The following is a 14,471-nucleotide window of genomic DNA, read 5'->3' as shown; positions in this document are numbered from 1 at the left end:
AGCAATGTAGGATATTGAAATGATTCTTCCAGAACTCTCTGAGGGTTAGCTCTGTGTGTGAGGTCACCTCAAAGCACCTTTGGAACAGTGCTCTTAAAATTAGATATGACCTGCTAGTCCATTGGCTGGATGACTGGATTTGTGTTGGAGGACAAAAACTTTGCATTGATAAAGCTGAACTCTTCCATCAACTCCTCCTCCAAGCCTCGAGGGTGAGCTGGAGCGTTATCCATAACAAGCAGGCACTTCGTTGGAAGATTTTTGTCTTGGAGGTATTTTTTTACACTTGGCCCAAACACTTCCTGAACCCACTCAATAAAAAATTGCCTGGTTACCCAAGCTTTGCTGTTTGCCCTCCACATCATGCACAATTTGCTTCTTATGACATTGTTTTTATTAAATACCCTGGGGTTCTCAGAATGGAAGACTAGCAAAGGCTTCAACATAAAATCCCCACTTGCATTCCCACAAAATAAAAGGGTTAGCCTGTCTTTCATGGGCTTGTGTCCTGGCAGTAATTTCTCCTCCTTTGTTATGTAGGTCCTCTTTGGCATTTTCTTCCAAATGAGGCCTGTCTCATCACAGTTGAAAACTTGTTGGGGAAGGAAACCCTCTGCCTCTACATAATCTTTAAATTCCAAGACAAATTGGTCAGCATCTTCTTTGTTGGCACTGGCAGCTTCACCATGTCTCACCATACTGAGTATGCCACTCCTCCTCTTAAACTTTTCAAACCACCCTCTGCTTACCTTGAAAATATCACAGCACTTGTTCCAGCAGGGTTTTTGATGAGGTCAGCATGCAAATGTAAAGCTTTTTCACAAATCATGCTCTCAGAAATGCTGTCACTGGCCAACTGTTTTTCATTTATCCATATGAAAAGCAATTTTTCCGTGTCTTCAATTGTCTATTCTTTGTCTTGTGTTTTAATACCTCTTGCAATATTGGCTCCTTAAATGGCTTCTTTATTTTTTAAGATGGTACAAATTGTAGATTTGGCCATACCAAACTGCATTGCCAGATCACATACACAGACACCATTTTCATGTTTGGAAATAATTTCCTTCTTCACCACTATTGTTGTTCTGTTAATGATTCTCTTGGCTTTGCAGCATTTATCCATTTCTCACAGCAAGGGGTGATTGGCAGAGGGCTCCTGAAGTGCAATGAACACAGATTGATTGCACACAGTCACAAAAACAAATTGGTTGCAAGAGTGCTCCTGAGATGAGATGAGCACATATTGATTGCACAGTCACCAAATAAGACTGAATATCACCTCCACATTTCACGGGTGCTCAGGGATCAACAGCTGACAGCTAGGCCTCACGATCTTGCACTCAGTGGAAGCTGTGTGTCATGTTCGACTTCCGAGGCATGTTTGAAAACCAAAGCATTTACTTCCAAGTTTACGGTGTTCGTAAACCAAAATGTTTGTCAACAGAGACGTTCAAAAACCAAGGTACCACTGTATTCATTTTTTTCCTGCCTTATTGCTCTGGTTAGGACTGGAGGTCCTGTTTAAAACAAAAGTAGCAAGAGAAGCACCTTTGTCTTGTTCCTGATCTTAGAGGAAATGTTTTGTTTTTTACCTTTTATATATGACCTTTATTATGTTGAGGTACTATCCTTCTACTCCTAGTACATGTGTTGAGTATTTTTTTTTTTTTATCATGAAAGGGTGTTGAATTTTGTCATATGTTTTTTTTCTGATGATCAGGTGTTTTTCCCCAATCATTATGTTAATGTGGTATATTACATTGATTGGTTTTGCATACGTTGAACCATTTTTGCATTCTAGGATTAAGTCCCACTTTGTCATAGTATATAATCTTTATATTATGCTGTTGAATGCTGTTTGCTACTACTTTGTTGAGGGATTTTGTATAAATATTCATTAGAGATATGAATATTATAGTTTTCTTTGTCTGGCTTTGATATTAGGGTAATGCTGGCCTCACAGAATTTGATAGGCAATGTTCCCCCCTCTCTTTTTTTTGGGAAAGAACTTGAAAAGGATTGGTGTTAATTCTTTAAATGTGTGTTATAATTTACCAGTGATCTCACTGGTCCTGGGCTTTTCTTTGTTGGGAGGTTTTTTTGTTTTGTTTTGTTTTTTTCTTTTTCTTTTTTTACTTTCTTTTTTAAATTTAATTTTTTTTTCATTTACAGTTTCTTTAATTGAGATTATTATTGGTTACTGATTTAATATCCTTACTCGATATAGGTTTGTTCAGATCTTGTATTTCTTCATGATTCAGTCTTAGTAGTTTGTATGTTTCTCATAATTTATCCATTTCATTTTGGTTATCAACATTGTTGGCATGCAATTGTTCATAATACCCTCTTATGATCCTTTTATTTCTAAAAAATTGGTTGTGATATCCACCCTTTCATTTATGATTTTAGTTATTTGAGTCTTCTCTTTTTATTTTTGGTTAATGTAGCTAACATTTGTTGATTTTGTTAATCTTTTCAAAGAACCTTCTTGGTTTCATTGATTTTTTTCTGTTATTTTTCTATCTTTAAGATTTGCTCTAATTTTTATGACCCCTTTCTTCTCTTAGCTTTGGTTTAGTATGTTTTTCTTTTTCTACTCCCTTAAGTTGTAAAGTTAAGTTGTTGATTTGAGAGAAATACTTTTTCTTTTTTAGTGGAAGCATTTACAGCTAAAGATTTCCCTTTAAGCACTGCTTTTGCTGCATTTTATGTTTTGATACATTGTGGGAGTTTTTATTTGTGTCTAGATGTTTTCTAATTTCCCTCGTGATCTATTTTTTGACCCATTGGTTGTTTAAAAATATATTATTTACTTTCTACATATTTATGGATTTTTCTTTTTTATTGATTTCTATTTTTATTTCATTATTATTGGAAAAGATATTTTATATGATTTCTTTTATAAAGTTTCTTAAGACTTTTTTTGTGTACTAACATATGGTCTGTTCTGGAGAATGTTTCCTTTGAACTTAAGAAAAATGTGGCCCTGTCCTGTGTTAAGTGGTTGGAGTGTCAGCATGCACACCAAAGGGTTGTGGGTTCCATTCTTGGTCAGGGACGCATACCTGGGTTACAGCCATCCCAACCCAGGTCTGGGTGCCTGTGGGAAGCAATCAATCACTGTGTCTCTCTCACATTGTTGTTTCTGTCTCTCTCTCCTTCCCTTCCTTCTTCCCTACCTCCCTTCCACTCTAAGATCAATGGAAAGAATATCCTCCCATGAGTATTAACAAAAAAAAAGAAAGAGGGAGGGAGGGAGGGAGGGAGGGAGGGAGGGAGGGAGGGAGGGAAGGGAGGGAGGGAGGGAGGGAGGGAGGAAGGAAGGAAGGAAGGAAGGAAGGAAGGAAGGAAGGAAGGAAGGAAGGAAGGAAGGAAGGAAGGAAGATGTATATTCTGCTGTTATGTGGGGGAGTGTTTTGTATATGTCTGTTAGGTCCAGTTGGTCTATACTGTTGTACAAGTCCTCTATTTCCTTACTGATGCTCTGTATGTTCTATCCATCGTTGAAAGTAGGGTATTAAAGTCTCCTACTATTATTTTAGAACTATTTCTCTCTTCAATTTTGTCAGTGTTTGCTCTATGTATTTTAGACCTCTGATGTGTGTTGAATATATTTTTATAACTTTATATCTTCCTGTTCATTTTGTCATTTATTGTGTGTGTGTTAGCCTTTTTTGTCCTTCATTTCCTCCATACTACCTTTCCTTGTGTTTAAGTTGACTTTTTAAGTGACACACTTTGATTCCCTCTCATTTCCTTTTGTGTATAATCTATAGATATTTTCTTTGAGATTACCATAGGGGTTGCATGAAACATTCTAAAGGTATTTTAAATTGACACTATGTTTTATTATCTGTATTGCACCCTCCCAAATATTCATATGTTGATATCTTAGCCCCCTGTACCTCAAATGTGACTATATTTCAATATAGAGCTCTAAAGAAGTAGTTAAGGTAAAGTAAGGTGATATAGATGGTTCTTAACCTATTATGACTGGTGTCCTTATGAGAAGAGATTATTAGGAAACAGACACACAGTGGAAAGACTATGTGAGGAAAGAGGGAGAGGCCAAGGAGAGTGGATTCTGAAGAAATTAACCTTGCCAACACCTTTATCTCAGACAATGAGAAAAAAACATATTTTGTTTAAGACACCCAGTCTATGGTACTTTGTTTTGACATCCCTAGGAAACTACTACAACATCTTAAATATAGTTATATACAAAAATTCTACTACTTTACAGCCCCATCCCCTAATTCTCGGTTATTGATCTTAAAAATATCATAAAAACAAATGAAATATTGCCATCTACAACAACATGGATGTACCTAGAGGGTATTTTGCTGAGTGAAATAAGTCAGAAAAAAGCAAATACCATAAGATTTCACTTACGTGTGGAATCTAAAAAAACAACAACAAAATAAACAAGCAGAACAGAAACAGACTCATAGAGAACATTTTGAGAGTTGCTGGATGGGAGGGGTGTTGGGGATGGGTGAAAAAAATAAAGGGATTAAGAAATACAAATTAATAGTTATAGAACTGGCATGGGGATGTAAAGTACAGCATAGGGAATATATATAGTCAATAAGAGTGTAATAACTATGTATGGTATGAGATGGGTATTAGATTTATTGAGGTGATCACTTCATAAATTATATAAATATCTAATCATTAGGTTGTAAACCTGAAACTAATATAATATTGTACATCAACTGTAATTAAAAAATAAAAAGTTATTTTTAAAAAAGAAAGAAAGCTGATTAGTTGTTGCCAGAGGCTGTGGAAAGGAGAAATAGAGGGAGTGACTGCTTAATGGGTATGGGTTTTCTTTGGAGATAATGCAGACATTTTAGAACTAGATAGAGGTGGTGGTTACACAATATTGTGGATGTACTAAATGCCACTGAGTTGTGTACTTTAAAATGGCTAACTAGATTTGTTCACTGAATGATATCTCAGGGTTTGCTGCAGCAACAGAGGGCAAGCTCAAATGCTCAAGAATTTTTTAATCCTGTACTAGAATCATGTTTGCTAATATCCCATTGTACAAAGCAAGCCGCTTGAGCAGCTTAGATTCCAGAGGTGAGAAAATAGACTCCATGTCTTTATGAAAGGAACTCGAAGGTCACTTTTTAGAGAGGCATGTATATAGGGATATGAGGAAATGCTGTGGCCATTTTTTAAAAAACCACCCACCACAGTAAAATGGTTGCTCCCAAAATAAATATTGTAATTGCAATATTTACAATATATAAATATTGTAATTTAAAAAAATATCACCTTGCCCGGCCAGTGTGGCTCAGTGGTTGAGCATCGACCTATGATCCAGGAGACTGCGGTTCAATTCCCAGTCAGGGCACATGCCCAGGTTGCAGGCTCGATCCCCAGTAGGGGGCTTGCAGGAGGCAGCTGATCAATGACTCTTTCCTCATTGATGTTTCTTCTCTCTCTCCCTCTCCCTTTCTCTCTCTGAAATCAATAAAGATACATTTTAAAAATATATCATCTTTATGTATTGTGTACCCATTAATATAGATTTATAGTTATCTTTATACTTTTATCTTTTAAATCATACAAATTGAAAGTAGAGCTAATAACCAAAATTACAATAATAGAAATTTTTATATTTTTCTTTTTGTTTACTTTGCCGGAGAACTTTATATTTTTGTATAGCTTTAAGCTACTGTCTTGTGTCCTTTTGTTTCAAATTAAAGGACTTCATTTATTATCCTTCATAGGGCAGATGTAGTGGTAATTAACTCCTTCAGCTTTTTTTTTTTTATCTTGGAATATCTTAAATTTTCATTTTTGAAGTGGGTCAAGTATTCACAGATGACAGTGTATTTCTTTTAGCACTTTAAATATACCATCCCACTGCCTTCTCGCCTGCAAGGGTACTGCTGATAAATTTACTGTTCACCTTTTAATGGCTCTCTTGTACATAACGAGTTACTTTTCTTTTACTGTTGTCAAGATTCTCTCTGTCTTTGAGAAACTCTTTTTGATTGTTTTAATGTGTTTTGGTATGGATCTCTTTAGATTTATCTTACTTGAAAATTGCTGAGCTTCTTATACTGTATATTCATTTCTGTCTTCAAATTTGGAAGTTTTCAGCCATTATTTCTTCAAATAGCCTCTTCAACCCCTTCCTCTTTCTCTTTCTGTTCTGCTACTCCCATTATGCCTATATCAGCATAGATAATGTTGCCCCATGAGTCCCTTAGGCTCTGTTCACTTTTCTTCATTCTCTTTTTGTTCTTTTGTTCCTCAGACTTAATCCTTTCAAATGACCTGTCATTGAGTTTGCTGATTCTTTTTTGTGCCTGATTAAATTTGTTTTGGACCCATTTAATGAATATTTCCATTTGGTGTTTGTGTTTTTTAACTCCAGAATTCCTGTTTGATTTTTGTTTATAATTTTCATTTCTTTAATGATATTCTCATTTTGTTTCTAAATCAATTTCCTTATTTTGTTTATTTGTCCTCATTATCTTTGAGCTCAATGAGCATACTTAATGCAGTTTTAAAATTTTTGTCAAGTAATCCAAAGGCCTGTGATTCTTTTTGGTAAGTTTCTGGATATTTATTTTCTTCCTTTGAAAGGACTGTGTTTCTGTTTCTCTGTATGACTCATCATCTTTTGTTGAAATTTGGGCACTTAAAAATTAGATACCTCTCCCAGTCTTTGAGGACTTATCTCCATTCAGGGGAAGGCCTATACTAATCAGCCCAGTTTAAAGGCTTAGGGTCCATTCAAACTTTTTCTGGATGTGTGTCTTCCTAGGGTCTGTGCATGTGCTTTTATTCCCATTACCCATATACTCATGTGATTTTAAATATACTAGTTTCCCAAAGAGCTTTACTCTGCTTCTCAAAAGCCTTGAAAGTTCTCTTGTATTCTTGTGTCCATAATCTCTTGCCCCAAGGCACCATGTGTCTACACACCCCCTGCACCTTTCACCTGCCATTGCTTTGACCATTCCAATTAGTGTTTCATGGCAGGTAAGACAGAAATTAATCCTTTGGGCTGCCCATAGATGAGCCAGAGCATTGCAAGCAACTTCCACTCTTTTCCTTCCATCCTGATGGAGGAATTGGGAATTGGGCACTGTCCTCCCATTTGTACTGTGCTGAACTGGGGAGGAGGTGGGGCAAGGATGAGCAAAATCACTATGAATTTTTCTACAATTTTGGGTACAGTTTGTTTTGGTTAGGCATTCACTTGGTTGCTCTAGCTTCTTACCTGTTTTATAGAGTTCTCACACAGTTACTTTGGTCCATCTATTTTATTTTTATTTATTGTTTCCATGGGAGAACAAGGACCTGGAGCTTCTAAGTTTGTCATCTTGCTGATATCACTCCCTGTGTCATTAAAATTACCTTACTTTTGAGATCTTCCCACCTACCCGGGTAATATTTTCTTGACTTAGGGAAAAAAATAAGTAATCTATTCCTCCAGCTAAACAAATCTACTTCTTCCTTTTTGTTTATTCAAGGTTCTGGTGTGGGATGTATAACCGCTTTGACAAAGGGCTGCATCCCAAGCAGAGTATGCTAGAGAGCCTGGTGAAAATTAAGAAGCAGAGGACAATGCTGGAGGCAGATGTGCACAAACTAGAAGAGGTATGGAGAAAATTCTCAAAATGAGATCCTCTTTCCCCTTCTGGGTAGGCCCAGTGCACTTGGAGTTGAATTGGTACTAGTGAGAAGCTGCCTGGTTGGCTTGTTATGATTTCTGGCTTCCAGATGTCCTGTGTCTACAGTGCTCTGAGGCACAACTCTTTTTCTTTCCATAGAATGTGGCAAATATCACACTCAGCTAGTTAAACAAGTGGATTGGTTCCCTTTTTTTTTTTATTTGGATGTAATTATTAGGAGAAACAAGAGGAAGCAACAGGGAAGTCATATTGGCATGTTTGTTATCCATCAAGAGAATAAGTATAACATCTTGGGCGTACTGATAAGAACAATGAAATTGTTATATTTTCAATTAGGAAAACCTTATAAAATTCTCATTGCCTTCCCTGTAGATTGCAGACTGTTCATTGAGTGCTCATGTTATGTGTGTTGATTTTGCTTTATAATAGCAGCAAAACCAAAGTCAGACACTTGTTTTAAATTATAGGTTAAACAAGTCAACAAGGGTTTTCTTTCAGAATATGAAAAATGCTGAGCTGCTTCTGGACTCTGGGGGTCCTTCAGGGTGTGTCTGAAGGAGATGGGAGGGGTACTTCTTAGGAAAGAATTCTTGAAAATGTTGTGCTATTTAGGAATTGGGTGTGAACCCACTTTAGGGCAAATAAGGCATAGCTTTTCTTCCTCCTAAAAGTAAACAAATACCTTTTATTATGAAAATAAATGTATTGTGATTACATCAGATCTCAAACTTTTGAATGTCCTCTTGGGAGGCAATAGTCAGTTACTTTGTTCCATTTTTTAAAAAAGAAGGAAAACTGAAGCATGACTTAAAATTATAGGAAACAAGGTAAGCAAGCAGTCCTGGGTAGACCAAGCCCTAGGCAGAACTGAGAAGTAGGAAAACTTTCCTAGGTTATTCTGCCTTCTCTTTTAGCTGTTAACAACTGCCCCCAAGGCGGATCACTTATTCTAGACTCAGCCCTCTCAACTTATTCCTGTCTGATTCCTGAGAGAGAATTCAATTCATTCTAGATAGAATCAGATCATTCTCTGATTATAAAGTAAAATATTAAGTAAGTTTTTAAAAAATATATATATATAATTATTAACATTCTTTTTTAATTCAGAGAAGAAAAGCAAAAGTTGCCCATAATATTATTACTCAAATAACCCTGTTGATGTTTTTAAAGGGCTGTTAAAGTGTAAAGTTAGAATATGCAGAATATAAAAGCATACAAGATGAAGAGAAGTTTAAAAGACTCCCCCAGCTACCTACCCATTTAGTTCTTTCCTCCAGGGGTTATCACTGTATGTGTATATCTGTGTCATTTTGTGATTTCTGGAAAAATGAAGATGATATGCCTATTCTCTAATGCAGGAGCTCTTAACTCGAGTCCATGAACCCATGTGTGTCCACAGATACCCTTTGATACATCTGTGAAACCCCTAAAATTATACCTGAAAACTGTGTATATGCTGTCTCATGCACACATATGGGTATGCTTTCAGTTTTCTGAGAGGGTCCATCATTTTCTTCAGATTTCAAATGGGTTTATGATCCCAGAAAGTTAAGAATCACTGTAATAAAGTATCAGTGAATCATTGTGTTATCCCTGAAAGTGAAAATATCCATTGGAGATAACATTGCTGTAGTAGACAGGTTATAGATTTTGACATTAAAAAGAAGCAGGGTCAGATACCAGCTCTACCACTTCCTATATGTATGAATTTGATTGACTAACTTAAATTCTCTGAGCCTCAGTTTTCTCATCTGTAAAATACAGCTTATACCTAACTAATAAGACTCTTGTAAGTATAAAAGGAAATACTATATGTAAAGTGTCTGGCACATAGAGGTATTCAATAAATGTTAGTGAGCCTCCACCTTGCCCTCCTGCTCCCAGTAATAAAATTGCATTCATCAGAAAAGAAGACTTTTATAGACACAATACCCTTGAGGATCTTTAATAGTAGAGCTTTTATTTATTTTTTTAAATATATCTTTATTGATTTCAGAGAGAGGAAAGGAGAGGGAGAGAGAGAGATAGAAACACCAATAATGAGTCATTGATCGAGCCCACAACCCGAGCATGTGCCCTGACCAGGAATCAAACCCTGATTGCCTGGATTCTAGGTTGACGCACAACCGCTGAGCCACACCCAGCCGGGCGATAGTAGAGCTTTGAAAGCACTATATCAAGTGATGAAGAAAATATGTTTGGGGGTAAAGTGGGTGGGTGGGAGACAAAGGTCATTTGCTACCATATAAGTGACAGTAGGCAGGATTTCTGCCAGTCTATGTGATATTTGCCTAGTTTTTCTTCTGTTTATAAGTCTTTTCAACCATTCCTTGCTCCCATGACAGAAATTAAAAGCCCATGATGAGCCACCAGAAGAAGTCTGTACCTGCTCTCAATTAGGAAACTTATCATCTCAGCATCTGGGAAGTCCTTTGACCAATCCTCTTGGTTTTATGGGAATCGATGGAGACCTGAATACCTTAATGGAGAATGGCACTTTGTCCAGGAAAGGAAGCCTCCGAGCTCATATGGATCAAGGAAAAAGCCAGTGTGCAGACTGCCACCATGACTGTTGTGGGGTTATGGCCAGCCTTAGGGCTATAAACATTTCTGAGGATGTGGGTGTCTCTGGAGACATAAGCATCTCTGAGGTCAAGGGTATCTCTGGGGCCATGGGCGTCTCTGGCAACACAGGCAGCTCTGAGACTCTGGGCTTCTCTGAAGACATCAGCATCTCTGGGGCTATGGGCTTATATGTAGGCATGGGTTTCTCTGGATGCATGGGCATTGCTGGGGAAATGGGCAGCTCTAAGGACACAGGCATCTCCAAGGCTAGCACCAAGGAGGAAGGCTGCTCCAAACAGTGAGCTACTCATCTGCTTCCATGTGTTGCACCTATAGCACTACAATGATCCTTGTCCCAAAGAAGGCTATACTGCTTTTCTAATTAGCTTAAATGAATATGGCCAAGAAGCCCCTCCTCCCACTTGAGTCTGGAAGGGGATATAGGGACTTTACTAATTAAACAACCAGTATATGCATGTCAAGCAGTCCAGAATGTAGGCAAGAGAAAAAATATGTTGATGTTCTAGAATAGGATTTAACTTTAAAAATGTTGCCTTTCAGCTGAGATATTAGGCTGGTTCTGTTATTCCATTTTCCTTCTATACTTTTTCACTCTCACTGCTGTAGCATGAGAATAAACTGGAAATATTGTCACAGTGGAGAATTAAGACCCTATTAAGAGGATGGAGAGATGGTATGCAACAGGTAACTGAATTGCAGAATGGTTTAAAAGAAAATTTTACTTTCAGGTATGTTTATTCATAGGATATAAACTAACATTATTGCTAATAGAGACCCTGATATTTGCCTGAGAAATAAATCAAAAGCATAACCCATGGACACAGACACTGGCCTGGGGAATTCCTGGGGTGGGATGGATGCAAGGTGGAGGGGATCAATGGGGGTAAAAAGGGGACAGCTATAATATTTTCAACAATAAAGATAAAGAAACTTAAAACAAAACCAAAAAAAAAACCACCATATGCCACCGAGAGTTTTGGCTCTTGGCAAAACATGAAAAAAATAAAATTAAAATAAAAGAGAGATCCTTAACTGTTGGCATGGATGCATGGGTGCTTGGTGGTTTAGAACATATAAGGGAATAGCTTTATTAAATTACACTTGCTCTCCCAAACTCACACCTCTGCTAGGTTTTATGCTTAGCCAGCTCCTCTTTTCATATAGTGCATGGGTAAATTTGAATCCACTACATTCTAAACTGATAAATTCCAAATTAGTGGGGTCTGAATTCATAACATTGATTATTAGCATTATCAACATCAGTACAGGAGACAATTGAAAATCTCAGTGCTTTAGATCCTCCCTGGCTTAAACAATGGTCTGTGTGCGCATCTGAGTTTTCCTAAAAGAGGCCTCTTCTTTAGTCTTTTTATGAAGACCAGTGGTTTTGATTCTCTAGACATCACATCAAGTTTGTGGATTTTTAGATACAATTAACACTACTTTTATTTATTTATTTTTAATTTATCTTTATTGTTGAAAATATTACAGATGTCCCCCTTGCCCCGCACATTGATCCCCTCCACCCCACATCCACCCCACCCCCGAGGCCTTCTCCACACTATTGCAATTGACACTACTTTTAAAATCTAGCCAGTTTATCATCTTGTACTAATGTACACTTTTCAAAAAAGTCCATTCTTGTAGCAGGCCTAAGTACTCCTTGGGCAAAGGATGTGTCTCTTGTTTTATTTTCCCCTTGGGATTGATACACTTGCTGTACATTTTCTTATTGGATATTCAGTCATGGTTTACCCACTTTCACATGCTGGGGTAGAGTAGGCCTCCAGCAGTTTGGGTCATGCAATATATATCGTCAGCATTTTCAGAACTCCCATTGCCTACAGAATCTAGGTCCTCACCCAAGATGTATATTTCAAATACTCTGTCTGGTTTAAGCTCAAAAATGAGATATCTTAATGACAGAGTCATCTCTGTTACTACCACATCCAATTGTAAACATAAACATTTCTAAAGGCTCACCTTATTAGTTACTTTTCTCTGTAAGGAAGAGGTGCCTTTTAATTTAACTGTTAAAAGTAGAAGAGAAGAGCCATTATGGCTCCTTGATTTCTTATCTATACATAGATAAACTATAGACAACCTTTCTCTTTAGAGGAAGAACACTAAATCGTGTTTTGGCCATCTTTTTATATATATACATAAACGTGTGTTTTTTACTTACCTCTTCTTGGTAGCTTTTTAAATTCTGTGTTTTTAAAGAACTAGTTCGTTTGAGTCTTTTCCATTTATAAGTAAGGGCCTTTTTTTTTTTTTTCTTCATTCTTTTTGATAGTTGCCTTGTTCCTGTCATTTTAAACAATAAAGTGATTTTCTGTTGTATCTTCTCTGATCCTTCCATTTCCACAATTTAGTCCTTGGCTTGTATAACTTAAGTCATGAGATGTTTTCAGTTATAATTTGACTTCTTACTTCTGGGGAAAAAAGTGATTTGTACAAATCATTTTGATCTGGAGGCTCCATCTAGCCTGGCTTTGTGAAAGAAGATGTCAAAGAGGGTGACAGTACCAATCATCTGCCACAAGTGAGTCTGTTCGGGGTCTTACTTATACCCAGGGCCTTGCCCTATATCTCAATCTGAATTTTACAGTCTATTAACTAGCATGATATTCCAAATACAGTGTTTTAAGGTTTTTCTTCAGTGAAAGGAAAAAGGCAAATGGCAAGACATAGTTGTTTTGCAAATCCTATAAGAAGTTAGTCGCAGATGAATTTTTACACACCTGAAAAAGGGCAGTACATACTACCAATCCTTAGATCTAAAACAAAATTAATCAGTTGTGCAAAGGTCTTTTCAATATAGTTCTAAACTGAGAAGTGATAAGGAGCAACACTAGTACTACCAAAAATAAAAACAAAATTTTTAAAGACTGTCTTATATTTTTGAGAATCTAATGCCATGGGATCAATTTCAGCCTAAAGGCCTGTGAGGTGAATTTGTTTGATTGTTTTTCCTTTTATTTTCCAACATGTTCCATTAACACCTCCCTGTTTTACAATTGGATTTGAAAATGTGAGAGAGGAAAAAAGTTCAGTGGTATAAAAATATTTATACATTGTAAAAACCCAGTAGCTGTCTGTAGTCAGGAGCCTAGTGACAAAGAAGAAACTACTGAAAGAAAATTGTTGGTTCTACTAGAAAAAAAATATCAATTGCTTTCATTTCATACCCTCATATAGCACCTAGGCTATGAAAGAAATGTGATTCCCTCTGCCACTATCCTACTCTTCCAGTTCACTGAGTAGAAATTCCATTCTAATGGGACTGCTTCGCTTAAATAGTAAGGCATTTAACCACCTGTCACTTTCTCATCCACTAATCTGACAATTGCCTGTTTCCTATGCAAGTTTCACAGGCCTGGAATCCCTGCTTATCGTTTTCTAAGCATGAGGCAGGCTCTGTGTCTGTGCTTGTGGCCATGAGGGTGGGGGAAATTATGCATGGACACCTTTTTACAAATTAATTATTAAATTAGTTAATAGAACGACATATTCCTCATATTAATAATAAATAAAACAATCCTAAATAACAAAGCTTAGTAACAGCTAATAATCTGACTTTTCAAAGAAGTTCAGGGATAGGGTTTGCTGTATGAAAGAAAAACTGAAGCTCTTTTTGGAACTAAGAAGGCAAGAATGTAAAGCTTATGGTGCATGTATTGGCCACATGTATCTTTGGAAAGTCACCCCAGAAACCGTGTTCAATTACTACCAAGGCTGTTGTCATTGGCTGTCAACATGCAAGGACACTTTTGTATGAGACACACCTCACACTTCACTGAAAAAAAGATCTTTACCTCTTCCAACCAGAAGGAATCAAATCTTTTTAAGAGATGCTTTTCAAACCAAATGGTAAATATGTAAGTTTGGCCTGACTTTAGCAGAAAGTGAAGTTTAATAACAGTATCTGATCTTCGTTACTTACTGGCTTTTATGAAACACATAACACCTTTCATTGATGCTATTAAGCTTTGATATACCCCTCTGACAGCTGTCAGTATGTTCTCTGTATCTAAGAGTCTATTTCTATTTTGTTTGATAGTGTATTTTGTTCATTAGATTCCACATATAAGTGAGATCATATCATATTTATCTGTGAGTGGCTTATTTTACTTAGCATAATACTCTCCAGGTCCATCCATGCTGTTGCAACAAGTAAGATTTCCTTCTTTTTGACAGCTGAGTAGTATTCCATTAGGTAAA

At 36.8% G+C, this 14,471-nt stretch overlaps 1 protein-coding gene across 4 annotated transcripts in view; it reads left to right on the top strand.

Annotated features, from left to right (window-relative positions):
- Positions 1-11,110, top strand: part of MTMR8 (myotubularin related protein 8) — a 158,838-nt gene extending 147,728 nt beyond the window's left edge. For 3 of the 4 annotated variants that reach the window (XM_087813445.1, XM_087813446.1, XM_016210163.2), the window contains 2 exons: positions 7,500-7,626; positions 10,007-11,110. In XM_087813445.1, coding sequence (XP_087669571.1) covers positions 7,500-7,626; positions 10,007-10,528 — 649 coding nt within the window. In that variant the 3' untranslated portion in view covers positions 10,529-11,110. The remainder of the gene's footprint in view (positions 1-7,499; positions 7,627-10,006) is intronic. The other variant, XM_087813447.1, reaches the window with a different exon arrangement.
- Positions 11,111-14,471: the final 3,361 nt, after the last annotated feature.

This window comes from Miniopterus natalensis, chromosome X (assembly GCF_054644295.1).
Source record: "Miniopterus natalensis isolate mMinNat1 chromosome X, mMinNat1.hap1, whole genome shotgun sequence".
NCBI classification, from domain to species: domain Eukaryota; kingdom Metazoa; phylum Chordata; class Mammalia; order Chiroptera; family Miniopteridae; genus Miniopterus; species Miniopterus natalensis.
Note: the sequence above shows the minus strand (reverse complement) of the source record. Positions and strands in the feature narration are given on the sequence as shown.